General features: G+C 50.6%; 1 protein-coding gene across 7 annotated transcripts in view; it reads left to right on the top strand.

Moving 5' to 3' along the window:
* LOC118674178 (c-Maf inducing protein) overlaps positions 1-25,675 on the top strand; it is a 234,130-nt gene that overhangs the window by 140,622 nt on the left and 67,833 nt on the right. For 5 of the 7 annotated variants that reach the window (XM_036345576.1, XM_036345572.1, XM_036345574.1 and 2 more), the window contains exons 2-3: positions 5,466-5,591; positions 14,766-14,816. In XM_036345576.1, the coding sequence (XP_036201469.1) occupies positions 5,466-5,591; positions 14,766-14,816 (177 nt within the window). Of the gene's footprint in view, positions 1-1,185; positions 1,434-5,465; positions 5,592-14,765; positions 14,817-25,675 lie in introns of all 7 variants that reach the window. The other 2 variants (XM_036345577.1, XM_036345573.1) reach the window with 2 other exon arrangements.

Genomic DNA, 25,675 nt, shown 5'->3' with positions numbered 1-25,675 from the left:
AAGAAGCTCATCTCAGAAACAAAAGCAGAGGGAGTATTCTCTTCCTGGTTTGACAGTTATCAATACTCCCAAAATGCCCCTCATCAGTTCCTGAGAGCAAAAGGACAAAGCCAGCCCCCCACCACCACCCCGACCTGTTCCTGGCTCCTGTGGGAGAGCAGTGTCTCCAGGAGACAGGACCCTGACTTGCAGAGTTCTGCCACTCCAGCACCCTGGCGGTGTGGTCACGTTGCAGGCACTCAGCTACCAGGTGGTCACACTGAACGCAGCCGGTCAAGGCATAGCGCTAGCAGGGCCCACTCAAGCTGGGGGCTCAGGATGAAGCCCCCAGTCTTCGCCAGGGCTCCCAGTTCTCGTTAATATCTCTTTAATGAGAGCAATTTGGCAATGATCTAAAATATGCGCTTACCCTTTGTCCCATTAATTCAATTTCTGGGAATCTGGCCTAAAAAAAAAAAAAATCCTAAATATAGGGTCGAAAAACATGTTTCATAAGGATGTTCACTGTGGAGTTGTTTAGAGTAGCAGAAAATGAAACCACCGCACTTCCCATAGGGGAGGAGGGGGAGTGGTGATAAATGGTGGCCGAATATTTTATAGCCACTAAGATGACGGTTCTGGAGATTATTCAGAATATGGGATGTGCAAAATTATATATACTGCATGACTTGGGCTCTGTAAAAAAAAATTATGTATGAAAAATAACCAGGAAGGTAATATACCAAAGTGCTAATGTGTGATTTTAGTAAGATTTGATCTGAAAGATTTCATTCTATTCATCATCTCACAAGTTATCTTGAATATTCACTCATTGCCTTTCTTAGTTGTAATTTACATTCAGGGAAATTTACCATTTTAGTGCGCGGATCTGTGAGTTTTGACAAACATATACCGTCAAGTAACCACCACAGTTGAGATCTAGAATATTTCAATCGCCCCCAAACATGCCCTCATGCTCCTCTGTAAAGTCTCCTCCACTGTCCACTGGCGGGTTTGATTTCCATCCCTGTAGTGTTGCTAATTCTGGGATGTCCTTTAACGGAACCCCAGTATATCTCGCATTGTTTTTACATGTAGAAATAACTTTTAATCTGCTTATTGTTCTCCTCAAAGTACCTCTTAGTACTGCATTTCCCAGCTTCCCCAAGAGAATTGATCTTTTTTTTTTTTTTTTGTCTTACTCAGCCTTGGCCCCCGCACAGGAATCCGGGCCACTGTGGCTCAGACCGCCGTGTTCAGATTACCAGGGAATTACCAGTTACCTGTAAAGTCCTCCTAAGAGTGTGAAAGTACCTCCGCTGAAGGGTGTCATTGGCCAGCAGCAGCTTGTGCCTCCACCAGAGAGCCACATGTGTCCCATTGCCCTGGCAGACCTCGTGGGCTCTGTCTAGGCTCTGTCGATGATGATGATGATGATGATAGTGACAACAGAGGTAGTGACAGCAGTTAATTTTTCTTACTAAGCATTTTATTTTAGAACAGTTTAAAATATATAGAAATGTTACAAAGACAGTACAGAGAGTTCCCATATATACCAACACCCTGTTTTCCCTGTTGTGAACATCTTACAATAGCATGAAACATTGGTCACAACTAATGAAGCAGTTTTCATATGCTATTATGAACCCTTATATTTTATTCTATTTCCTTCGTTTTTACCTAATGTTCTATTTCTGTCCCAAGATCCCATGCGGGATCCCTCGTACACTTAGTCATTGGGTCTCTGTGTACTTTTCTTGGCTGGAAAAGTTGCTCAGACTTTCCTTGTGTTTGATGAGTACTGGTCAGGTGTTTTGAGGAATGTCCCTCATTTGGGTTTTGTCTGATGTTTTTCTAATGGTTAAATCAGAATTATGGGTTTGAGGAGAAAGACCCCAAGAGATAACATGTAATCTTTCTCATAATAGTTGATTTTATTGAGATTTTCTGTATGTTCCATATGCTATGCTAAGACCTTGATAAATTGGATCTCCTTTAAGGCTCCTCATAATTCTATTAAATTCCCATTTTACCATTATAGGAAACAGGCTCAGAGAGGTACAGTAACTTATGTAAAGACACACAGTAAGTGGCTCAAACGTAGGTCTCGTTGATTATGCAAATCTTGCTTTTAGCCAACATTGCTTCAAACAATGGAAAAACAATACATCCCTTAAAAAACAGTATGTATTTATTTATACCCAACCTTTCCCCCTAGAACCTGCCTGTGATGCAACTTCAAATTAAGGCCACGTTGAGACAGCTAAGCAGGGTCATGGGAAAGGCAGACAGAGGCGGTTAGTAAGCCCTCCCTCATCTAAGATCACACATGTCAGTAGTAGACATCCGGAGTGTGTTGCCACGGGCGTGGTGTGGGCCCTTGTGCCTCAGGGTCTCTGAGGAGGCTGTGGTGGGAAATAGAAGTCTCCAGGCCTTTTGCTTAGTGTCCAAGGTGGGATTCTGAAGAAATGAGGCTGGCCATTCACTTGGTTTGGAAATCAAGTCCAACTCGGTATGATCACACTGTCCCCTTGCTGGGATTTCGGAGTGGGTTTTTATTTCTCTGTGTTGTTCGATGTGGTGCAGCAGTTTTCCAGATGCACTAGGGCCACGTCTTAGCCCATGTCCTCTGGCCTCTGTGCGTATCGAGGGGTCAGTGGGCGGGGTTTGAAGGCCGACTGGACCTTGAAGAGGGAGAGACGTGGAGATGGGAGGGAGGTGGAAAGGCCTTTGGCGCATCCAGGCACACAGGTGTCATGGCTTCCTAAAGCTGATTTTTTAAAAGATTATTAATTATTTTTAATTTAAAAAAATAATAACCAAAAAAGCATCTTCCCAAGTGTGTTATGTGTAGTGATTGTAAGTAATACTGGGATGAACTTTTTATTTAGGAAACTATTCGTTCATTTATTAAGAAAGTAATCACTTCCTCAGTGCCAGGCTCTGTGTAGGTACCTGGGACAGGTGAGAATTCCTGCTCTCGTGGTGCTGAAACACTGGTGGGGGGCAGACAGCAACAAGCAATAAATATTGAAATGTGGGTTTGGAAGTGAGCATGTAGCCAACCCCACACCCTGGTTTCACTGATACTGTCGGGACAAGATGTGCTGTGGGCTGAATCATTTACTGCAGAATATTGAAAACATCATCATGCAGGAAATGCTGGAATAGGGCTGAGGGTGAGGGGGGATCCCAGCTTTGCCTTTGGGGTACGCAGCCACGGTGGCCCCCGGATTGCTGCCCCAGGGTGGGCCATGTGCTGGTGAGAACCGCAGGGTGAACTTGGCCGTCTCCCCATGGGGTCTGAGCAGCCCAGACACTCACCTGGGCCTGTGCAGCAGCCTCCAGGCGGTTCTTCCCTGCTTCCGCCCACTGCTCCTGCGTCTGTTCTTCTGCAGCAGTCCCAGCGATGCTATGATGCTATGAGCTGTGCCTAAAGCGCCTGCAGCACTCCACTCCAGGGGAGTGATCCCGGACCCCACTTCGCTTTCCAGGCCTCCTGCAGTGGCCGACCATCTCTCCAGGACACTTCTTACCGAGCCCTCCCTCCCTTTGCCTTTTGGCTCCCCCCTGAGCTCTCCCAGCCTGTGGCTGCCTCTGGGCCCTTTGTACTGGCCCCGGGCTCTGGGATGTACTTTCCCGCCATCTTTCCACAGTGCTCCAGGTCTCGCCGCACCCTCTTTTGATTCTTGGTGCAGCACTCTTGCTCCTCAGTAGTTTATTTATTTGGGAATTGTGTTTGTTTGTTGTCTCTTTGCCCCACTGGGCTCCTGTCTCATTCACTGCTGTATTCCCAGCACCCCGCATGGGGCCTGGAACATCATAGGTGCTCAGTATCTGTCAGATGAACGAACGAATGGATGAGTGAACAAATGAATGAACAAACCAACTGACCAATCACTCTTACTTCCAGAGCCTAGTGACTGATAATCGGAGAGATTTGAAGCAGCTTGAGCCTTCAACCTTCTCCGCCTTCACCACCACCATCATATGTCAACTTTGTCAGACAGAAATTGAAATTTAAAAACCTCATGGAGGTCCTTAATCCTCCTGGTAAAATTAATTTGTTAAGTCACACATTTTAAATTGCACCTGACCCTTGGTTGCAGTATGGCTTAGTAGGCAGGGTGCCAGTTCCAACTCAGCAGCTTAGTTCAATGCTGGCCACGCCCCTCCCCAGCTGGGTGGCCTTTGGCAAGTCATGTGTCTGCCTCAGCCTCAGCTTTCTCATCTGTGCAATGGGGATGGCCCTGCACCTGCCCCATGGGACCATGGTGAGGATTAAAGGAGACAGCACTTGCCATGTGCCCAGGAGTGCTTGGCGCATGTCAGCGTTTGGGAGATGTGGGCTGTTATTCTCCGCTGTGCTGTACTCACCTCTGACTGTGCTGAAGTCTGGCTTCCTAGGGGTCAGAGGGCCAAGTACTAGCGAGTACCCAGTGCTAGTTCATCCACCTGACCCGGGGGCCTTCTCTCTGTGATAGCACAGCTCACTCAGAGAGCAGTGAGCCACTGTGACTGCCTCTTGTCCCACCCTCATTCCAGTGTTGACTGATGATGCCCTTTATCGTTCTTTCTATAAACACAAGTTGTTGCATGCTTGCCATGTGCCAGGCACTGGGGAGAGAGAGCAGGCACCAAGACAGACTCGGGCCGAACTGCCGCCTGGCCAGGAGGCAGACATCAACTAGATAACAGACGATATCAGTCCACAGTAGTTAACATGCTCACCGGGTGTGGTGAGCATGGAGGGCTCAGGCCAGGTGTGATCGGGTCGGCTCTGGGGTCCGGAGGATCGCAGGCTCTCCCCAGAAGCCTGTTGAGCTGAGGCCTGGCGAGTAGAAGAGGAGGGTGACAGGATGGGGTCGCGGCCTTCTGGGACAAAGAGGGGGTAAGAGTGTGGTGCTGGCAGCAGGCCTCTGTGGGAGCAGGGAAAAGGAGAGAAGACGCATGGTGGGTCTGGAGGAGGAAGTGAGATCAGACCTGCGGGCTTGTCAGTGGAGGATGGGAACATTGGTTTCCTGGTCTGACCACTGGGAGCCGAGGAAGGATGCTGAGCAGGAGAGTAGGGGGATTGATTTGCCCACGTGGCACATGGCCCTGGGTACTGAGTGGAGAAGGCACATCTGTGGGAAAAGAGGAGGCAGGGAGACCAGTGATGCGCTGTGACTGCTCTCTGGGCAGGAGAGGGTGGTGGCTCCGCTGTGCTGCGCCCTGCCGTGCCAAGAGGAACAATTCACAGGCCTTGCCCTCAAGGTGCCCCCAGTCTAGTCCCAACTACACCCAGACAAACACATGGGCGAGTTTCCCCTATGGCTCCCGCCCAAAGACGGAGTTCCTTTGTCCCTAGAGGTCCCAGGTGTCTGTACCAGCTAGGTTTGCTTGTTGCCACCGTGGGGATATTTTCCAGAACCTTCTCCTGAGCCGCAGACGTTGTGCCTGATCTTGTAACCAATGCGTGTCTTTCTCTTTTGTTTTTGCTGCAGCCAACTGGGTACATGGAAAACTCCGTCTCCTACAGCGCTATTGAAGACGTTCAGCTGCTGTCCTGGGAGAATGCCCCGAAGTACTGTTTACAGCTCACAATTCCTGGGGGAACTGTCTTACTGCAGGTAGGAGAAATAAACATGAACAAGCAGTTTCCTCTCCCAGCCCCACTCACTCGCCCTCCTCTTTTCCCTTGGAGGGAGACGGCCAACTATCAGAAGGGAAGGTTGTTTAACTTAAGGCGTTTTTTTCTCCAAGTACAAGAAAATTACAAACCAGGGCTTACTGGGGGGAGGGAGGGGGGTGAGAGAGGGAATGCACGCAGTTTGAGCTCCAACTACATGCTTGCCGCAGTCTAGAAGCTTTATGCATTGTACTTTTATTTCTCTTAACAAACCTGAAAAATAGGTTTGCTGCTCTCCATTTCACAGATGAGGAAATGGAGGCACACGGGCCATTGTTAGGCCTTAAAAGGCTGTAAGAAGCAAGTAAGCAGTAGATGTTACCTTTTGTTCTACTTTGAGGTGGTTTCTTGTTTCTTGTTGATCTAAATATTTTGAGACTGATAGAAGTATGAGCTGCGCCCTTGGAAAAGTGAGCATTTTGTATGTGTTGGTCAGGACTGTTTGTTGGAAATGTTGCAAACCATATTCAAACTATCTGAGGAAAAAGAGAAGTTGATGTTGCTGTAACTGTTTTAAAGTAACTGGGACATCTAAGAGAGGACTTCAGGCATAGCTGCATCCAGGAGTTAAATGATATCATTAATTCTCTGTCTCCGTCTGTCCATCTCTTGGCTCTGCTTCATTCTGTTGGCTTCATTGTCAGGCAGTGTCTCTCCATGTGTTGGGAAAAGTGGAATTCTGGCAGCCTCAAGTTACATTCTTGGAGCTTGTCATCCTTAAAAATGTGAAAGCCCATTTCCCTCCAGCATCTTTCTGTGAAAGCTCAGGGATGGTTCTGATTGGTTCTGCTCTAGCCCCATGTTCCCCAGGGAATGCCCTGCCTGTATTACACACCCTCCCAGCTGTGTGCTCTAATAGCCCTACAGGATCTCGTGAACCGGGAGAGGTGGGTCCACCAAAAAAGAAATTGTGGCAGAAAAAAGATAACATGGCTGCTGCCGTACGTACCCGTGACATACATGTGACGTGTTCTCTATCATTTCAGAGAGAGCTATACCCAGTTTCCAAGTCAGCAGCCCTCATTTAGGGAGTGCACTCTCTTCTTTGGGAGAACAGTCTGCCTCGGCCTTTCTTTTAGGGGCATTTTCTTTCTAACTCTGTCACTCCAGTGAGACCAGCTCTGAGCCTAAAGAGATGCTCCCTAAAACCCAATTCATCAGTGGCCACTGGGTTGCGTAACAATAGTGGAGCCAAAAGGCACTACGCAGTTAGGCCCCTGAGGAATGCTGAGCTCAATCAGATGAGTTAACAGTTGAACATCCGTAGAAAAATTCTGTTCTTTACTATTATCTCTTAGAGGACACCAAAGCCAGGCCTGCCTTTCTGTTGCATCTAGGAAAGAGGGGGTCAGTTTCAGCCCCGTTGGCTGGGAAGGGCAGCAGTGGAAGAGGAGGGAGGCCATAGGAGGGTTCCGTGGAAAGCTGGGAGAACATGGGGGCTGGAAATCCCATTTGAGTCACAGAGCGCTGAGCTGGCCTGTCCCCCGGGCTAGGGAGGGAGAGGAAGGCCAGTAAGCCTCTTGGCCCCATCCTTGAAGAACTCAGAGGCCCTCTGGGGAGACAGAACCATAAACAAATGACTGTAGAGATAATAGCTAAAATAGAGGCACTTCCCAGAGGCCTAGGATCCCTGAGCAGGGAGTGACTCACTCAGCCTAGAGGTATCAGAGAAAGCTTCCTGGATGGTGACATTAGAGCTGGGCACTGAGGGATCAGTAGGAGTGTGCCAGGATGGGGGCACGCTCACTGGGCAGAGGGAACTCAGCAAAACATGAATTTAGGGAACGGGGCTATTAGCTGCCTTGCAAGAGAATGGAGGAGTAGGATTCTGAGCCCTATGGCTGCGTCTACAGCTGTTTGGCCACAGCCAGATCATATATGACTTACTGAGTGAAGAAGCTGTGGCTATATTCTGGGGGCAATAGGGAGCCATTGCAAGCTCCTAAGGAGTAAGGGGGGCCAATAGAGGGCTCAGTCCCATTGCATGGCAGAGGGGGCTGGATATGGGAGTGTAAGGGGGAGGCTGGAAAGGGGAAAACCTTTAAATAGTCCAGCTAGAGAAAGGAGGTTCTGAACCCCAGCGCCCTGGGTGTAGTGGAGCAGCAGGGGGCATCATCGCTTCTGGAGCTTGAGGGGGCAACAGTACCCCCCCAAGGAAGTCCCTGAGTGTCACTTGCCCCGGGCGTAGAGGGGCAGTGAGGTCTGGAGGAGTGTCGGTCACTGTGCAGTGCCTGGAATATCCCTTTAACTGAGGTCGTGGCTGCAGGCCGGCTATGATGACTTGCCTGGCTGAGGCTGCACCCGGCAGTGGCCTCACGCAGGGCTCTCCCACTGTGCTGACAGACGGGCGGGCCTGTGGCTGCTCCCGCATCCTCCTTGCTCACTGCCCCCTGCTGCAGTGGACAGAACAGTCCGCGCAGCCCAGTGGCCAGAGGCTGGAGCAGGAGAGCAGGGGGAGGAGAAGGAGGCGGCCAGCAGCTCCTGGGATCCAGAGCTGGACTCAGCTAGGACGGGGAAGCAGGCACAACCTCCATTCTGTCACCCAGGGGAGCCCAGGTGGGTGCACCTCGCCTTTGCCTGCATTGGTCTCTCTCACTGTCATTTCTATCGGCTGCTACCTTGCTTCCTTGTTATTGTCACCCTCCTGCCCTCCCTCCCATGATTCATGGTGGTGTGTGGCCGTCATGTTATATAAATGGGTTCTGAGTCATCTTGAAGATAGGCTTCCGGTGGAGGGGTCCAAGTGGTTACGGGGAGCCTGGGAACCCTGGAGCCCCAGGGTGGTGGGCCCGAGGTACGGACAGGACCCTCCTCACCTGCGTTGTGGCCGTCAGTGGGTCCGTTTAGGTGACAGGGCCCAGAGCCACAGTGTGACCAAGCAGTCTTCCCTGCTCCGGGTGGAAGGGACGCCCAGAAGCAGCCAGGGGTGCTCAGGGCAAGGCTGGCCTGGAGAGCTTCATGGGTGCTCGGGTCATCAGAGGGTGACAATGCCTTGAGCGGCGCTGTCCCTTCAGATGCCACTCACCACACAGGATCCTCTGCATTTAAATTTAATTAAACTAAGAATGCAGCTCCTTGGTCCACTAGACACATTTCGAGTGCTCAATAGCCACATGGAGTCAGTGGCTACTGTATTGGACAGGGCAGATCAAGAACATTGCCGTCACCAGCCACAGTTTTGGTGACAGGCTGGACTGTAGAACTTTTCCTTTGGACTCATGCTCCATGCACTGGGCCGCTCCCAGGGGGACTAGCCTCAGCGTGCAGGCGGGTCTGCAGTGTCTCAGGGTCCCTCCTGCTGCATGTGGCATGAAGCTCTGCATAGTGGCGATGTCAGGGTCCCTACCCTCGCCTGCCTGGTGTCCCTTCCCCCCTCCCCTTTCTCAGGCTCTCCGTATCCATGTGTGTCCGTTTCTCCTCTGTCTGTCTCTCTGACACTTTTCTCCATGTCTCCCTCCCTACCCCTTCTCTCTCTCTATCACTTGCGCCATTTCACCACCTTGCAGTTTCTTTTTTTCTGGTATCTTTCCCCAGGCGCCTCTCTCTACCCCAGCCCTTCTCTCTGGGCATCTTGACTTAACTCTCTTTGTATCTCTCTCCTCTCTCCATTCCTCCCTCTGCTCTCTGTCCCTCTCCCATGGGACCTCCTTACAAAGCTGATTTGTCGGAATTTAAATCCGTGTCTCACTCGGACCTCGGGGAGCTGACCTATCTGAGTTCAAGGAAGGTTAAGAGACGCTCTTAGGCAAATGTGCCTCCTCCCTGGCTCGGAGATGCCAAGCAGTCTGCCAGCAGCAGGCTGCGTCCCACACAGAGGCGCCAGCCTTCCCGCCTGGGTCCAGTCGGTGTGTTTCTGGGTGCTCTGTGATTTTCAGTGTGAGCTCCCTAATGCCATGTCATTAGGATCCCTGGTGCAGAAGGGACCTGTTTATCTTCTCTCCTCAGTGCCCTTTCTGCTGCTTTCCACTGTGAGAAGGGAGCTGCTGAAGCACATAACCGGTGCCCTGACAGCACCCAAGAGGTGCGGCCCACGGGGCGGGGTGGCGTTGGAGAGCCGGGTGGGGCAGACCATCTTTGGGGATTTCTGCCTCGCAGCTGGGTTTCCGCATATCCGTGAGAAGTGGCCAGGGCCCGCTGCTCTGAGAACAAGGCTGGGGCGGCCAAGACCAAGGAGAACCTTCTTCCCCGAGAGCGTCGGCTTCCTTCCCGAAGGGTTTCCGAGACCTGCTCCTCTCACAGACTTTCCGGAAAGTCCCCAGGAGGCCGGGCAACTGTTTACCCCAAACACTGGCAGCAGGGGCAGGGGCAGGGGCAGGGCGGTTCCCTTCTTACTGGAAGCTGGAGAGAAAGACCTTTCCGGTCTGGCGATCACGTGCTGTTTTTTCCCTAAGAAGTTGGGCCGGGGAAGGAGGACTTGGGAACAGCCACCCCAGCGCACCCTTGGCTGTTTTTCTCACCTCTTGAGACAATGCAACAATGAGAGAGAACTTGGCAGCTTTCGAAGAGGAAATTAAGCAAAATTTGCCTGGAAGGGGGCCTTTCAGTATTCGAGAGATTTATCACTGGGAGCAGTTGGCACTGGCCTGAGCAGGCCTGCCTCTCCTGGGACCTCCTTCCCATGCCTGAATCGGTCTCCTCTGAGTGACCCTCAGGACTCTGAGCTGAGCCTCAGGTCCCAGAGGCCTGGGTCATCCCAGCTCCCCCGCCCACACTGCAGTATTGGGACTCTGGGCAGAAACTCGCCCTCTCCTCCAGGCCAGGCACAGCCCAGTCCTCTCTCCCTGCCCCTGGCAGGCACTTAGAGATGCCTGCACAGCAGTTCCGGACTTCCCCCAGCAGCCTCTGTCTCTTTAACACTCGGCAACCCGCAGGAAAAAGCAGTTCACAGCCCACCCTTGTTGCAACCTCTGACTCCTTCGGCGAGAGGGGAAGTAGTGTGAGGAGGAGGTGGCTGCACCCCACTCTACCGTCTGGAGGAAAGTTATGGCCCCACCCTCTTGTTTGCCAGGTGGGGCCTCCTGTTGATTGGAACAGGTGCCAAGTCCTTCTTCCTCCCTCTCATCAGCATAATAGATTCAGATTTCTCAGCCCAATTCCTAGAGCCCAATGGAGCCGAGGTGTGGCACTCTCTCATGTTGGGGTGAACAGTAGGGAAAGTGGGCTATGGGGTCAGACAGACCTGAGTCCCAGCCCACCCCTACATGCTCTACCTGTGTAACCTTGTCTGTGAACTGGACCCTGGATGTCATAAGGATTCTCAATATTACATGTGAAATACTTAGCACTGTACCTGATACACAGTAGGTGTGCAGGAAAAAGGCTGCCATGATTATTTCTAGAGCCTTAGTCAAATTTGGCTTGGGATATCAAGGCTGAATAGTTTGTTTGAAATTCTATTACATATGACATTTTTTTAATGAGCAGAATGGGTATAGTGGTGATTTATCCATTCATTCATCCATCCACCCACCCATCCATTTATTTGTCCATCCATTCATCCATCCATCTACCCACCATCCATTTATTCATCCATCCATCTATCCACTCATCCACCCACCCATGTATCTATCTATCTATCTAACCATCCTTTCATTTAACAAAGATTTCTCTGAGTTTTGTGGACATAGTGGTGAATAAGTCAGACATGGTCCTTGACCTCACAGAGCCCACAGCCTGGAGAGGAAGAAGAACAAAGAAACAAGCAACCGCAGGATAGTGCGACATGTTAGATGAGGTGCCATCACCTGATGGGTCAAGAATGGGGAGGGGCAAGTCACCATGAAGACAGGTATTCTGGAGAATGGCATTTCAGGTGAGACCTGAAGTGTAAGTAATTCAGTAGGCAGTGAGGAAGGGGTGAGGGCGGAATGGTGGTGGGGTGTACATTCTATGTAAAAGCCATACAACAAAACAAAACAAGCCAGGTTATGCTACAGGGACAAGCAGCCCCAAATTCTAAGTGACTTAAGACAGCAAAGGATTATTTCTCACTCATGCTGCCTGTTCATGGTGTGTCAGCTGGAAGCTTGGCTGGTAGAGCTCACACCATCTGGTTATCAGGTGACCAAGCGGGACCTGCTGAATGAATGACTGATGAGTGGACTATGAGCTCCCCAGTTCCCAGCACTGATTAGCAGTACCAGGTAGCATCAGGGCTGGTTGCACACAAACCGTGTAACAAACAAGAGCACAGTGCAGGCAGTGGCAGGTGGTAGATGGTGGGGCCAGTGGCACAGAAGAGGGAGGGGTGAGGGTCCCTTTCCTTCTCCCTCTCCTCCATCTTCCTCTCTAATTCTCTCTTTTTGTCTTCACTTGGTCATTTAGTCCAGCCAGCAACACCTTTTGGGCATTGCCCTGGCCTTCTGTGGACCCTTAGAACCAATGAATGACCCACATCAACACTAAACCAACTTGGCCATACCTCCCAGGTTCATTTCCTACTGCTGCTGTGACAGATGACCACACATTTAGTAGATAAAGCAACACAAATTTATTGCCCACAGTTCTGGAGGCCAGAAGTCCAACATGTGTCCCACGGGGCTAAAATCAAGGTGTTGGCAGGGCTGGTTCCTTCTGGAAGCTCTAGAGGAGAATCCGTTCCTTTGCCATTTCCAGCTTCTAGCGGCCACCCGCATCCCTTGGTTCGTGGCCACATCACTCCAACCTCTACTTCCATCTGTGACTCCCTGACCTTCCGCCTCTCTCTCATAAGGACCCTTGTGGCTCACTCATAATCCAGAATGGCCTCCCCACCTCAAGATCCTTAACTAAATCACATTTGCAAAGCTCCTTGGCCCCCTAAGATGTCATATGCATAGGGGATTAGGATGCAGACAGTCTTTGGGGTTCTTTATTTGGCCTACCTCACCTTCTCTGCTCCCTTTGGCCACTACAGTGTGTTAAAAGGCAGAGAAATGGCTGTGGGCCAGGAGCATGCTGGAGCCACTCGTACCATCTGATACCGGCTCCTGAGAGCCAATCTTGTGCCTCTCTTTCCAGTTGTGGTCTAGGGACAGAATCACCCATGGTGGCATCACTCACGGCATGGAAGTCAGCAGATGCTGTGATCACTGTGGTGTGTTGTGTTTTTTTTTTTTTATCCTGGGGAGCCTGTTGTTACACATTTATCAGCGTACCACTGGCCACAGCTGTCACTGATACTGATCGCTGCTCTCTGTAGAGTGTTTGCACATGCTGGGCACTGCACTAAGTAAGTGTTTTACATAGATTTTCTCGTGCTTGGGATCTTGGCGCCGCTCTCCCTGAGCATGGGATGTAGTCCATCATCCTAATGAACAAGCGTTGTCATGAGACCACACAGCTGGGTCAGCACTGACAGGTGACCCAGCGCAGACTCTTCGGGATACTGCTGGTCCCTGCAGCAGACTCGCCTTTGTCACAGCCTTTGTGTCATCAGGGGACTTGCTCCAGTCACACCAATAGACCTGGTAGAGCCCAACTTGACCCAGGTCTGTTGGAGACTCAGCTACCACAGAAGTCCCTGCATCACACAGGTGAACCCCAGTCTGCTCCCCGTGCAGGGCAGATTCAACTCACCTTGCCTCCAGGTGTGGTATGAACCAGTCTCTGAGCCTGATTCCCCACTGCACCGGCCACTGGACTGGTTCATTTATTCAAGCCCAGAGACTTCCCCCAAATTCTGCCCTGACAGAGCTGATGTTTCCATGGTGATAGAGTGAGGAGGTGGGGAGACCTAGATCTCCTTGACAGAGAGAGACCCAAAGTTTACATGCTGTGCATGCACCAGGGAGTGGGATGGGCAAAAGGTGGACTTTCATGTTTAGAAGGAGGCCCTGGCCTTTGTGAGAGTCCCTTAACCATCAGGGTCACTTGGTGCAGAGCTGTGGGGTCACGTGGGACTGGATGCTGCATTTCTTCCCTTAGGGGTGGTCAGTGGAGAACTTGGACTGCCATAATATTGTGATTCACAGCGTGAATCCAACCACCTGACTTCTAGTCGGGGCCCCACACTGGCTGCCTGTGAGCCCATGGGAGAGTCTATAGGCTTCCGAGCCTCAGTCTCCTCATCTGTACCGTAGGAATGAGCTGCTGACAGTACCAGTTTCTCGGGATAGACTTGCAAGAACTGAATGAGCCAGTCCACACATACGGCTTATCTAGGTCTGGCATGTGTTAACTATGCTACAAATGTTGCTTTCACCATCAGCAAACCTGCTGGAAACAGGGTGAGAGCAGCAGCAACACGTCCTAGAGTCCACAGGGCCATCTTCAGGCCACATTTAATTTGAGAGGAGTCTATGATGGTGATGATAATAACAGTGGGTGCATTTCTGTTTGACCACCAGCTGTGTGCCCAGTGTGCTTCTAGATGCTTTACAGGAATCCGTCTCAGACCTCCTGACATTTCTGTGGATCTTTACAGATGAGAAAATCGAGGCTGAGCTGCCTAGGGTCTCTGGACTAGGGTGGTATGGATAAAAGAAGGTTTTGCTCTCCACACAGTCATTTCTAACTCAGGTCTGCCCGAGTTCAAAGCTGGCCGGCTGCTTTCTCCTGTGACTTTCTACAGTTGGCAGCAGATACAGTGGTTCAACCCACAGGCTTGGAAGACAAGCTGCTTAGTTGATGTAAAATCTTAGGGTCTCAGTTTTCCCTCTGTGAAATGGGCATGTGTCACTCACCTCGCAGAGCTGTTGTGCAGGCTGAGGACGGAATATGTGGGTAATAACTGCCAGGTGCTTGATACAAAGGACGTACCCAAACAGCTCCCACCACCATCATCCCACGACCATGCTGCTTTCCCCTTCATCTGGGCCCCTCCCATGATCATAAATAGGTCAGGATACAGGTGCAGTTAAAGCTCTCCCAGCCACCAGTGTCTGAGGTCACTCCTACCCAGTAAAATAGCATACAATGGCAGTGAGGTCTTATTTCAGAAAAGTCACCCTGCTTATCACTTCTATTGTGGTTTTTTACCCGAAGGGCTCAGCTTGGTGAGTCCCTGTAAAGGTGTTAGGACCACAGAGCAGACCCTGTTGGACAGACAGGCTGGGCTCATGTGCTGGCCTGTAAAACTCTCTGAAATGCTACAAGTGTGTGACCGGACCTTGCTGTCCTGTTCTTGTCGTTGCAGGCTGCCAACAGCTACCTGCGGGACCAGTGGTTCCATTCCCTGCAGTGGAAGGTAAGTCCTGACGAGGCTGCTCGTTCGAGGCGGCCACCTCTGCTCTGGGCACGGCTCAATGTTGGTCCGTACCCAGAGGCATGAAGGTGGAGATCTCTTGCTCTCCCCTGCCCCGTGGGCCCTGGGCTTTGCTCAGTGCCTTACAAAGGGATGCAGGCCTCTTGCTCTCAGAACAGGGCTGGGGAAGGCAGGACTTCAGGCTCGAGATTCTGTCTTGAAAGAACTTCCAAAAGTGGCACCAAAGCAAAATTTATCAGACATTCAGAAGCCCAGCTGCGTTTCCATAAGGAATTCTTCACTTCAGTTGCCTGGTTCTTTGGCCTGATTTCCCAGTTCGAGCTCTGCTTAGGGTGGCCCAGAACCTTCTAGCACATAAGGGAAGTTCCTCCTCTCCTGGTCACTTTCAAGACCCAGGGACCTGAGCTGCTGAGGAGGGTCCGCCCAACCCTCTGGGGAGTCCACGTCCTGCTGTCCTGCGTTGGCTCAGGCAGCTTCCCCTCGTGCCCCACCTCCCTGGCCCTCCCGTCTTCTGATCTTTTAGTTTAGAACAAGCTGTGATGGCCACAAGGGCGGAGGCAGCAGGGAATGGCTGGAATGACCGGCGCATGGCCTGAGCTTCAGTTGTACTGTAAGCTGGAGAGCCACGAGGGTGAGTGACTGGCCTGGTGCAGGGTTGAAGGCCATGTGCCATCTTGGAATGACCAAGGGAACACTCAGAATTCCTCTCGTGCCTCTGAAGGGGCTGTCGTCACAGCCAGGCGGAGGACGGAAACACAACCCCGGAAAATTACATTCCTGCTCCCAAAGAGGGCCCCTCCTCTCCGTTGCCCGGACAGCTGCAGGTCCTCTCGCCTGGTTGCCTATAGGGCAGTCTCAGAGGCTGAGCATGTCTCCACGTTGGGGCTGCTTAGGGAAAGGACTGCCATTTATTGAGCACCAACTGTGTGCCAGGAGCTTGCAGCTAAGCCCAGCCTGTCCATTTCACCCTTGCCTCAGCCTTATACGGCTGGCTACTATCACTACTCCCATTTCATGTATGGGAAAGGTGAGGCTAGACTGGGGCCCAGCTCCCATAATTAGAGGCTGAGAGGCAGGGCTCCAGCCTACATTTCCCCCATACCTGGAAGTGTCTGAATGTAGGTGGGAAGCACTGGGTGGCGCCTGAAAAGGAAAGGTGGTGCATGCCTGCTCACAGAGGCAGCAGGTACTGCTGAGAGCTCGACTTCCCGGGGAGAGTGTCCCTAAGGCCTGGCTCTCCACGGCTGTGTCCCAGGACAGGCAGGGCAGGCTTCCGGACCTATGGGGGCCATGGGAGTTCATTGCCAGAACAGGTGAGAGGGAGAGAAGATGGTATGGTGGTGGTCGGGGGTGTGCAGGGTTCCCTGAAGGAGGAGGCCATTTAACGGCCAGTCTCCCCCTCTTTATTCTCTATGCGTGTTTTCCATGTGAGCCCTCACCGAGTGATTGCCTTGCTTTTTGTTAGCTCAGGACAGGGCAGAGAGTACTTAGAGACAGACAGCCTACCTGACAGGCTGGGAAAACGCCTCATTGAAAAGGTGGCCAAGACCAATGTTGAGGGAGAGGCTGTCTTTAGTGTGTTCCACAGAGCTCTGCTTTCTGCCCTGCCCTGCTCAGCATATTTTTCAACAGTGATTTATGCCAACATCTGAAGGGCAGAGCTTGTGGAATTTGTGAATGTTACGCAGCTGCCAGAGATGAATGAGGTGGTGGGCACAGACAGCCGGATTTCAGGAGGCTGACCGGCTAGAAAGATGATCTGAAAGCGGCAGCTTGAAATGGACACATTCAAACGTCAAGGATGGCACGTGAGGTTCAGATAATCGATTGAACGAGTACAGGCTCCTAGCAGTGCCCGTGAAGTTCTGCGCTCAGTTGGTGGTGTTTGGTTTATTTATGGTTATTAAGTTTAATCAGTTAAATTTATTTTTTTAAAAAAAGAAGAAGAAAGAAAGTATCCAGGAAACCCAAGTCAGGTGTCAAGGAACCAGCAAGCACCTGGCAGTGTGGCCCCTCCTGCCAGGTGGTGGTAGACGGTGACTTCTATTCTCGCTGTGTAAGCGTCTGACTGTGTCTTGGGCATGTGTAAGATACTGGTTGTTCCCTTTGACAGTTGCCCCTGCTCCCCCCCTCCTCCCCTCCCCCCAATACTTCAGGTATGCTGCCACCAGGTGGCAGTGTATCTCAGTGTCAGCAACTTGGTTTCATTCCTGTGGCTCTTTGCCACCCAGTTTTGGTGAGACTGGAGAAGGCATGTTCTCCTTCCTTTTAAAATGGCAAAGAAACAGTTGCTGGCTAGCAAAATGAACTTAGAGACCTGGATTCAAATCCAGGCTCTGTAGCTGACTAGCCTTGTGGTCTGCATAGATTCTAGCAAGTATTCGTTAATTCAGATGCCGTTACTGAGTTCCTGCAATGTGCCAAGCATGGCTGGATGCTTCCCTGGGCGCTGCTGTCATTCAGCAAATAAAGGAGCTCAGAGAGGTGTAGTGATGTGCCCATAGTCACACAGCAGATTTCAGTGCAGATCTATCGTGCTGTCCAGAAGATGCCTGAACACTTAATCCAGCGGGGCTGATTCTGAGCTTTGGACTCTGCAGCCACTTCTCTGCATGCAGCCACTCTCTCCTTCCTTTTCACAATCAACTGTTTTGGGGTTTTTTCTTTCTTCCTTTTCTATATCTTTAACTAAAAAAATAAAATCAATAGGACATCAAAATTAAGGACTTTAGAAATCCCACAACTTCAGTTTCAGTTTTTAAATTTCCCAAAGGTTGTTTTGTCTTTTTCTCCCTACACCAATATGTATTTGCATGTTGTGGCTGCAGTTCACACAGAGCATACATTCTTCCATTTGTAAAGAATGTTACTTCTTAAATACTGTGTTCCCATTGGTTAGTTTTTATCAAGAAGTACTGGTATCTCGTCTAGAGCATTCTCAACAAGGGGTGGCACTGCCCCCAAGGAGGCCAGAATTGGTTGTTTGGGGCTTTAAAAACCTTAAGTTACTACAGTAGCTCGTGGCCCTCCAAAGTTCAGCTCTGTTCAACAAAATCTTATTTTTTAGTACTTAATTTCAAAGGCAGGAGGGCATATGGAGTGTGGGAATGTCTAAAAGGGCTCCTTACAGGGACAGTAACACAAAAAGGTTGAGAAACACTGCTGTGGCATCTACCTCACACTGTGTTGTGAATAAAGAAAATAGCCGTATAATATTCTTGTCCTGGTAACCCCTCTACTTACTGGCTGCAGCTCTGAATTCCAGTGTGTTCACCTGCCGTCACCTGCAGTCACGGGCCATTGGGGCGTTTTCTCAGCTTGGGGCACTATGCTTTGAGCATCATCGTGTCTCAGTGTGAGGACATTTGTGTCACTTGCCCAAAGCCAGCCTGAAGGGGAAGTGGTGTGTGACCCACAATGTCCCAGCCCCCAGGACCCCCTTCCCTGGCCCCCCTCTCTCTGAGCAGCTCTGCTCTTCCTCTCAGCCTCCCGCCCTCCCACCTCAAAGTTCTGCAGGATAACCACCATCTCTGGCACAAGGAAGGAGGGTGGGACGAGGTTACTCTGGGCAGCGTGATGGCAGCTCCAGCACTCCCAGCATGCAGTGGAGCAGGGCACAGTGTCCCGAGGCTCCTTGGGGAGGCCAGCCCTGTTTGGTTTGGGTGGTTTAGCCCCTGAGGCCAATTCCCGAGAGTATGGAAGCATAAACAGTTGTACGGCGTTAATGAGGCCTTATTTCTGACTCAGAGATGTACCTTAGAGGCCAGGTCCTGTGGAGACAGGCCTGTCTGTGTGCAAGACCATAAGCAGACAGGCCTATGTGTACACAGGGCTGTGAGGGGACAGGCCTGTCTGTGAACAAGGCCATGAGAGGCAGGCCTGTCTATATGTACACAGGGCCATGAGGGGACAGGCTTATGTGTACACAGGGCTGTGAGGGGACAGGCCTGTCTGTGTGTAAGGCCATGAGGGGCAGGCCTATCCATGTGTAAAGACCATGAGGGAACAGCCTAGTTTGTGTGATGAGACCAAGAGTGAGTGCCAGGCTGTGAGAGCTGGGTGTGTGTGTACAAAGCTGTGGGAAGACTGTCCTGTTTCTGTGTCCAAGATGTGAGGCCACAGGCCCAGACTACCAGCTTGGAGGAGACAGTACCAGGCCCATGGAGGAACCCAAGAAGCAAGATGCACCTGCTTTGATAGCCTGCCGGCTCGGCACCTCTTGTGCCTCCAGCTCTGAATTACAGCCTTGTCCTGGTCAAGGGGGTCTTCAGCCATTGCACAGAAGTCTTGAAAACTAAACAGATTTCATCCCCTGGGGGAACTGGGTCACAAAGAACAGCCCCAGGGTCTGAGGGCCGAGTGCTAGGGGCAGAGGAGCAGACTGTGTGAGACCAGGCTGACCCAAGGCTGCCCTTGGCTCTGGGAAAATCCCAGCCCAGGTTTGCATCCCTCCTGGCCATCTGCCTGGGCCACACTGCCTCCCCCTCCCCAGCAGGGTTTCCCAAACCCCTGGGCAGCACAGCCTCGGTGTTGTCCCCACTCCCTCCAGTCCACAGCTCCTCCTGCCTCTGTACAGAGTAGGAGGGTGAAAGAATGTGGGGTTCGTGTGTGTGTGTGTGTGTGTGTGTGTGTGTGTGTGTGACTGTTTTAAGAGTGCATCAGATATGGAGTGTGTTTATTTGGGCCTCGGTTTTCTCCTCTGTGAAATGGGGATAATTCTGGTACCTTGCTCATTGGGTCATGAGGATGGAGGCTCTGTTACTTGTGAAGCATTTTGAAAGGAGCCCTGCTGTGAGAGCATCGAAGGCACCCTTATTGGTGTGTCTCCAGTGCGGCTTTGGTGGGTGGGACCAGCCCCTCCCTAGCCCCTTCTGTGCCCCTTGTGGCATCTGTAAGAACTGAGGAAGGTAGAGTCTATCCTGAGGAGGCCCCGCCCAGGGCGGGCCACGGGTGTTCACCAGGTTTGAGCACTGCTGTGCCTGCCCCTTCGGGCATGTCAGCTACCTCTGTCTTGTAACGGCTCTGCCAGGTCTTTGCTGCCCCATCTCGTAGATGAGGGGACCAAGAATCTAAGGAGACAGAGGACATTGCCAAAGACAGCTGGCTCCTCAAGAGGTCACACTCTAGCTCCCACATCGGGCCCTGGGTGAGCCCATCCTATGCCCAGAGCCCCCACTGAGGCACAGAAACCGGCAGCGTCCCCAGTGGGCCGGTGAAGAGCCAGCGCTCAGAGGCAAAGACCATGGGCCTGACAGCCTAGGTTCTCTCTCTCATCGGGCCAACCCCTCGGGCGGGCTGGACCCCTCACCCCCATTTATGCAGGGGACGAGGCCCTGGCTGGTGCCAGGATTCCTGGGGAACAGGGCAAAGAGCAAAAGGCCCTTGAGCTGATGCCCTCTCCTGAGGGGGAGCTAATGGGGAAGGGTGGGACCCTCTAGTGGGTGCTGTCACCCCCAACTCCTACCTTGCTCCTAGGCCCATCCCTCTCTCCCTTCTTGGGCCAAGGCCTTTCCTTCTAGTCCTGTAGCTGTGCCCCCCAGATAACTTTCTCTACCCAACTGCACACCCCTCTGAGCGCATGTCCCCCGGCACGTACCTTGAGTCTGCGACTGCAGGCAGCTCTCCCTCAACACAAGCCAGCAGGTGGCCATCACCAGCCTTGACGGGTGCTCACTCCTATGCCAAGCAGGTGCCTCCCTGTTGAATCCTCAAAACCCTAAAGAGGGACCACATCCTCCCATTTCCCCATTTCACAGATGTGGAGACAAGCTGAGAGGTTAAGCCATGCACCCCAAGGTCACACAACTATTATATGGCAGAGCTTGGGTTTTTGTTGTTGTTTTTTTAAAATATGTTTTTATTTACTTTAGAGAGAGGAAGGGAGAGGGAGAGGGAGATAGAAACATCAGTGATGAGAAAGAGTCATCGATCGGCTGCCTCCTGCATGCCCCCTACTGGGGATCCAGCCCACAACCTGGGCGTTGTGCCCTGACCAGGAATCGAACCTGGGACCCTTCAGTCCAAAGGCTGATGCTCTATCCACTGAGCCAAACCAGCTAGGGCTTTTGGAAGATTTTGTAGGGCAGATTTCCAGAGCAGTGGGCAGTGGACAGAGATGGGGTAGTTTCTGGTGGCTCTTACCACATAGTGCCAGTTTGGTCCCAAAGAAGAATTTTTGTAATGCCTGCGGATGAGGGCTCTGTACCACACTGCCTGGGTTCAAATCCCGGCTCTACAACCACTACTGGTGCTGTGACCCTGGACCAGTCATTTTCCTCCTTTTCCTCCTAAATAAAATGGGGTTCACAGTAAGACCAAGCTCGTTATGTTCTTGTGGCGATTAAATGGGTTAATAGTTGTAAAGAACTTAGGACATCACCTGCCATGTAAGTATTAGATTAATGTTACCTAATCCTATTCTTCTTTAATGATTAAGGACCCTGTTTCCCTTTTTGTAGAAAGGTTCCAGAAACAGCTCTAGAGAAAGGGCATGTGCATAGCATCTGTGCCACCCACCCCCCAGGGAGCCCATGGCAGGCATCACTGGTCAATCACTGTACTCCTTTCCCCTGAGACAGACCTTTTCTCAGCGTAGCACCTGACAGGGGAAGTTGATAGAGGGAGTGAAGGTTGCCACCATCCCTGCTTTCGTGACCTGCTGGTCCTGTGGTCATGAGTGTCAGCTGTCTTGCCTCTGAGAAGGAGGATAAAGCAGGGAGGTAAGAAAGGATGGACGAGATGTGGCCTCAGTGCTCTTGGTGGCCCAGCCACAGGTCGGCTTCATCCAGGTCAAAAGGCAGGAATCCCATTGAGATTAATTTCTGGTGCTTGGGGAGAGACGGCTCTGTGACCCCCTCAGAGGGAATCAAGAGATTCTGTGGAGCCCTTTGAAAGAAGGGGCTTACCCAGAGGCAGGGGCCCGCCACAGTCCAAGACTTATAGGGGGGCCTCAGCGGGAGGGACAGCCGGTGGTGGCGCTGAGCCAAGAGCAGAGGCGAGTCCAGCCAGGCCCCATCAGCACTGATGCTCGTGGACCCAGCGGGGCCAGTCCCCTGGGAAGGCCACAGTCTTCAGCCGCTCCCAGCCAAGCTCATGGCCTTCCGCGCATCATCAGGGACCCTGTAACTAATAACAGGGCAGGCTTCAGGGATTGAAACTAACAAGTGGCAGAGGGTAGGGCAGCCTGGGGAGCAGAGCTCACGCTCTCGTGGGCTTACTTTACCGCAGATGAAGAGAACAGTTATTACTACTAACGCCAGGTGCTATGTTGGGGGCTCTCGTGTGTGGTCTCTTGCAACCTTGTCAGTTGAGTTATACTCATCTCGAAGGAGGAGAAGAGAGGCAAAGGGCTTGTCCACATGCACAGCTAGAACCAGTGAATGGGTCTCTGAACCCAGCCTCCTTCTGCTGGTGGGAGGTGGTACCACCATGGACCTGGAGAGGGTGGGGCCGTGGGCGTGGAGTCCCCACAGAGGCAGAGGCAAGTATCAAGCCTTTGTAGCAATCGCCACTTTCCCTGCTCTTTGCAATAGACATGGGACGTTTTTATTTTATTTTATTTTATTTTTAAATATATTTTTTATTGATTAAGATATTACATATGTGTCCTTATCCCCACGTTATCCCCTACCCCCCCCCCCCCGCTCATGCTCTCACCCTCCCCCCCCCCCCCCCCGTTGTCCGTGTCCATTGGTTAGGCCTATATGCTTGCATATAAGTCCTTTGGTTGATCTTTCCCCCTTACCCCCACCCTCCCCTACCTTCCCTCCAAGGCCCGACAGTCCAATCAATGCCTCTCTGTCTCTGGATCAGTCCTTGTTCATCAGTTTATGTTGTTCATTATATTCCACAAATGAGTGAGATCATGTGGTATTTATCCGCTCTCCAGTTCCATCCATGCTGTGGCAAATGGTAAGAGTTCCTTTTTCTTCTTCCTCTTCTTAAAGAATACCTTTCAGCATTTCATATAATGCTGGTTTGGTGGTAATGAACTCCTTTAGCTTTTTCTTATCTGTGAAGCTCTTTATCTGACCTTCTATTCTGAATGATAGCTTTGCTGGATAAAGTAATCTTAGTTGTAGGTTCTTGGTATTCATCACTTTGAATATTTCTTGCCGCTCTCTTCTGGCCTGCATGGTTTCTGTTGAGAAATCAGCTGACAGTCGTATGGGTACTCCCTTGTAGGTAACTGACTATCTTTCTCTTGCTGCTTTTAAGATTCTGTCTTTGTCTTTTGCTCTTGGCATTTTAATTATGATGTGTCTTGGTGTGGTCCTCTTTGGGTTCCTTTTGTTTGGGGTTCTCTGCGCTTCCTGGACTTGTAAGTCTATTTCTTTCACCGGGTAGGGGAAGTTTTCTGTCATTATTTCTTCAAATAGGTTTTCAATATCTTGCCCTCTCTCTTCTTCTGGTATCCCTATAATTCTGATGTTGGTATGCTTGAAGTTGTCCCAGAGGCTCCTTACACTATCTTCATATTTTTGGAATCTTTTTTCTTTTTTCTTTTTCGGTTGGGTATTTTTTGTTTCTTTGTATTTCAAATCTTTGACTTGATTCTTGGGATCCTCTTGTCTGCTGTTGGATCTCTGTATATTATTCTTTATTTCAGTCAGTGTATGCTTAATTTCTAGTTGGTCCTTTTTCATATCCTCGAGGGTCTCACTAGATTTCTTGAGGGTCTCACTACATTTATCGGCGGTTTCCATAAAATTCTTGAAAAACCTTATAAACGTGGTTTTGAACTCTATATCCAGTCGTTTGCTTTCCTCCATTTCTGACATTTTTAATTGTTTTTTTAAAATAAATTTTCATTAAAGGATAACATACATAGAGAAGAGTGCACAGATCAAAAGAATAGTACTGGGTGAATTCTCACAGAATTGATAACTGGCACCCAGATCAAGACACAGAGCACCTCCAAGGAGCCCCCTCACCCCTCCGGACTCTATTCCCCCAACCCAACCCCAGCACAGGAAACCACGATCCTGCCTCTAGCAGCATAGATTAGTGTTCATGTATCTGAACCTTGTACAAATAGAATAATACAGGTTGAACTTTTTTATGCTGGACTCCTATGGCTCAAAATTAAGTTTATAATATCCGTGCTGTTGTGTGTAGCAAACATTTATTCATTCACTTCGCTGTATGGTGTTCTGTTGAATGACTAGGGTATTAATTTGTTCATTCTGTTATGGATAGATATTTCCAGTTGGCTATTACCAATAGGACCATTAGAAACATGCCCTCTGGTGAACATATGTCCACATCCTACTGAGCACAGACCCTCGGGCCGGCAAAGGATCCCCTTTAACGGATGCTGCCCAGTGGTTTTCCAAAGTGATGATCCTAATTTGCACACCAGCCAGCAGTGTATTAGAATCGCAAGGCACAGGGTATTTAAAAGTCACATTTATTAAGGTTTTCTTTTAATTGTGTAAAGGACAAAGAAAACTTAAAAATTCCCACTGTCCATGAACCTCTGGCAATACTTTTTTAGCGATAAAACATCTATCTATGATTTACATGTAACAACATGCACACATCTTAACTGGTGGGTGTGGTGAGTTTTGACTATTGTATTCACCTGGGTAACCACCACCCAAATTCCCATCACCCCAGAAAATTCCCTCATGCCCCCATTCCAGTCACCCCCACTCCATCCCGCAGGCAGCCTCTGTTAACATTTAAGTAAAAAAGTTATGCATGGCCCTGCCTGGTTTGGCTCCGTGGATAGAGCGTCAGCCTGTGGTCTAAAGGGTCCTGGGTTCGATTCCGGTCAAGGGCATGTACCTTGGTTGCAGGCACATCCCCAGTTGGGGGGTATGCAGGAGGCAGCTGATCGATGTTTCTCTCTCATCGATGTTTCCAACTCTCTATCCCTCTCCCTTCCTCTCTGTAAAATATCAATAAAAACGTGTTTAAAAAAAAAAGTTATGCATGTATGTGGTAACTCTGAGAAGTACAGAAAGTTGTACAAAGCACAGTCTTCTCCTCCCCCAAGTCCATTTTCCCAAAGGCAGTCCTGTTCGCATCCCACGGGACCTTTCCTAAGGTTTTATTACCCACACTGTTGTGGTTCTCACTTCTTCACCCTTTAATTACATATGGTGGCGAGCTTTCCATAACAGCCTATACAGATCTCCTTTGTTCCTATTTTTAAAAAAAGATATTTTTATTGATTTTTAGAGAGAGAGGAAAGGACAGGGAGAGAGAAAAACATGCTGTGAGAGCGAAATATTGATCGGCTGCCTCCTGCACGCCCCCTACCGGGGATTGAGTGTGCAACCCCGGGCATGTGCCCTGACCGGGAATCAAACCAGCAACCAACTGAGCCACACTGGCCAGAGTGCCTTCTTTCTTTTTTACACTTTCGTAGTGTTCCATTCAGACAGGGGTCAAGCTGGATGGGACTTTAGATCTTTCAGTAAAACTGTGTCCAACCCACCCGGCGTGCCTCAGTGGTTGAGCATCAACCTATGAACCAGGATATCACAGTCCAAGGACGTCCAACCTGTTCACCCCTGTGCTAGGGGAGCCTCCATTCCTGGCTGGGCTGTCTCCTCTTGGCTGCAGCCATGGCTCCTCTACAAAGGGCCTTAGTTTATGAGCGCCCTGGAAGAGGATCCCGTCCCCTGATAAGTTTATTTATGGTTGAATGAATGAATGAATAAATGTTTGCTACACACAACAGCACGGATATTATAAACTTAATTTTGAGCCATAGGAGTCCAGCATAAAAAAGTTCAACCTGTATTATTCTATTTGTACAAGGTTCAGATACATGAACACTAATCTATGCTGCTAGAGGCAGGATCGTGGTTTCCTGTGCTGGGGTTGGGTTG

This window comes from Myotis myotis, unplaced genomic scaffold (genome assembly GCF_014108235.1).
Source record: "Myotis myotis isolate mMyoMyo1 unplaced genomic scaffold, mMyoMyo1.p scaffold_m19_p_19, whole genome shotgun sequence".
Lineage (NCBI taxonomy): Eukaryota > Metazoa > Chordata > Mammalia > Chiroptera > Vespertilionidae > Myotis > Myotis myotis.
Note: the sequence above shows the minus strand (reverse complement) of the source record. Positions and strands in the feature narration are given on the sequence as shown.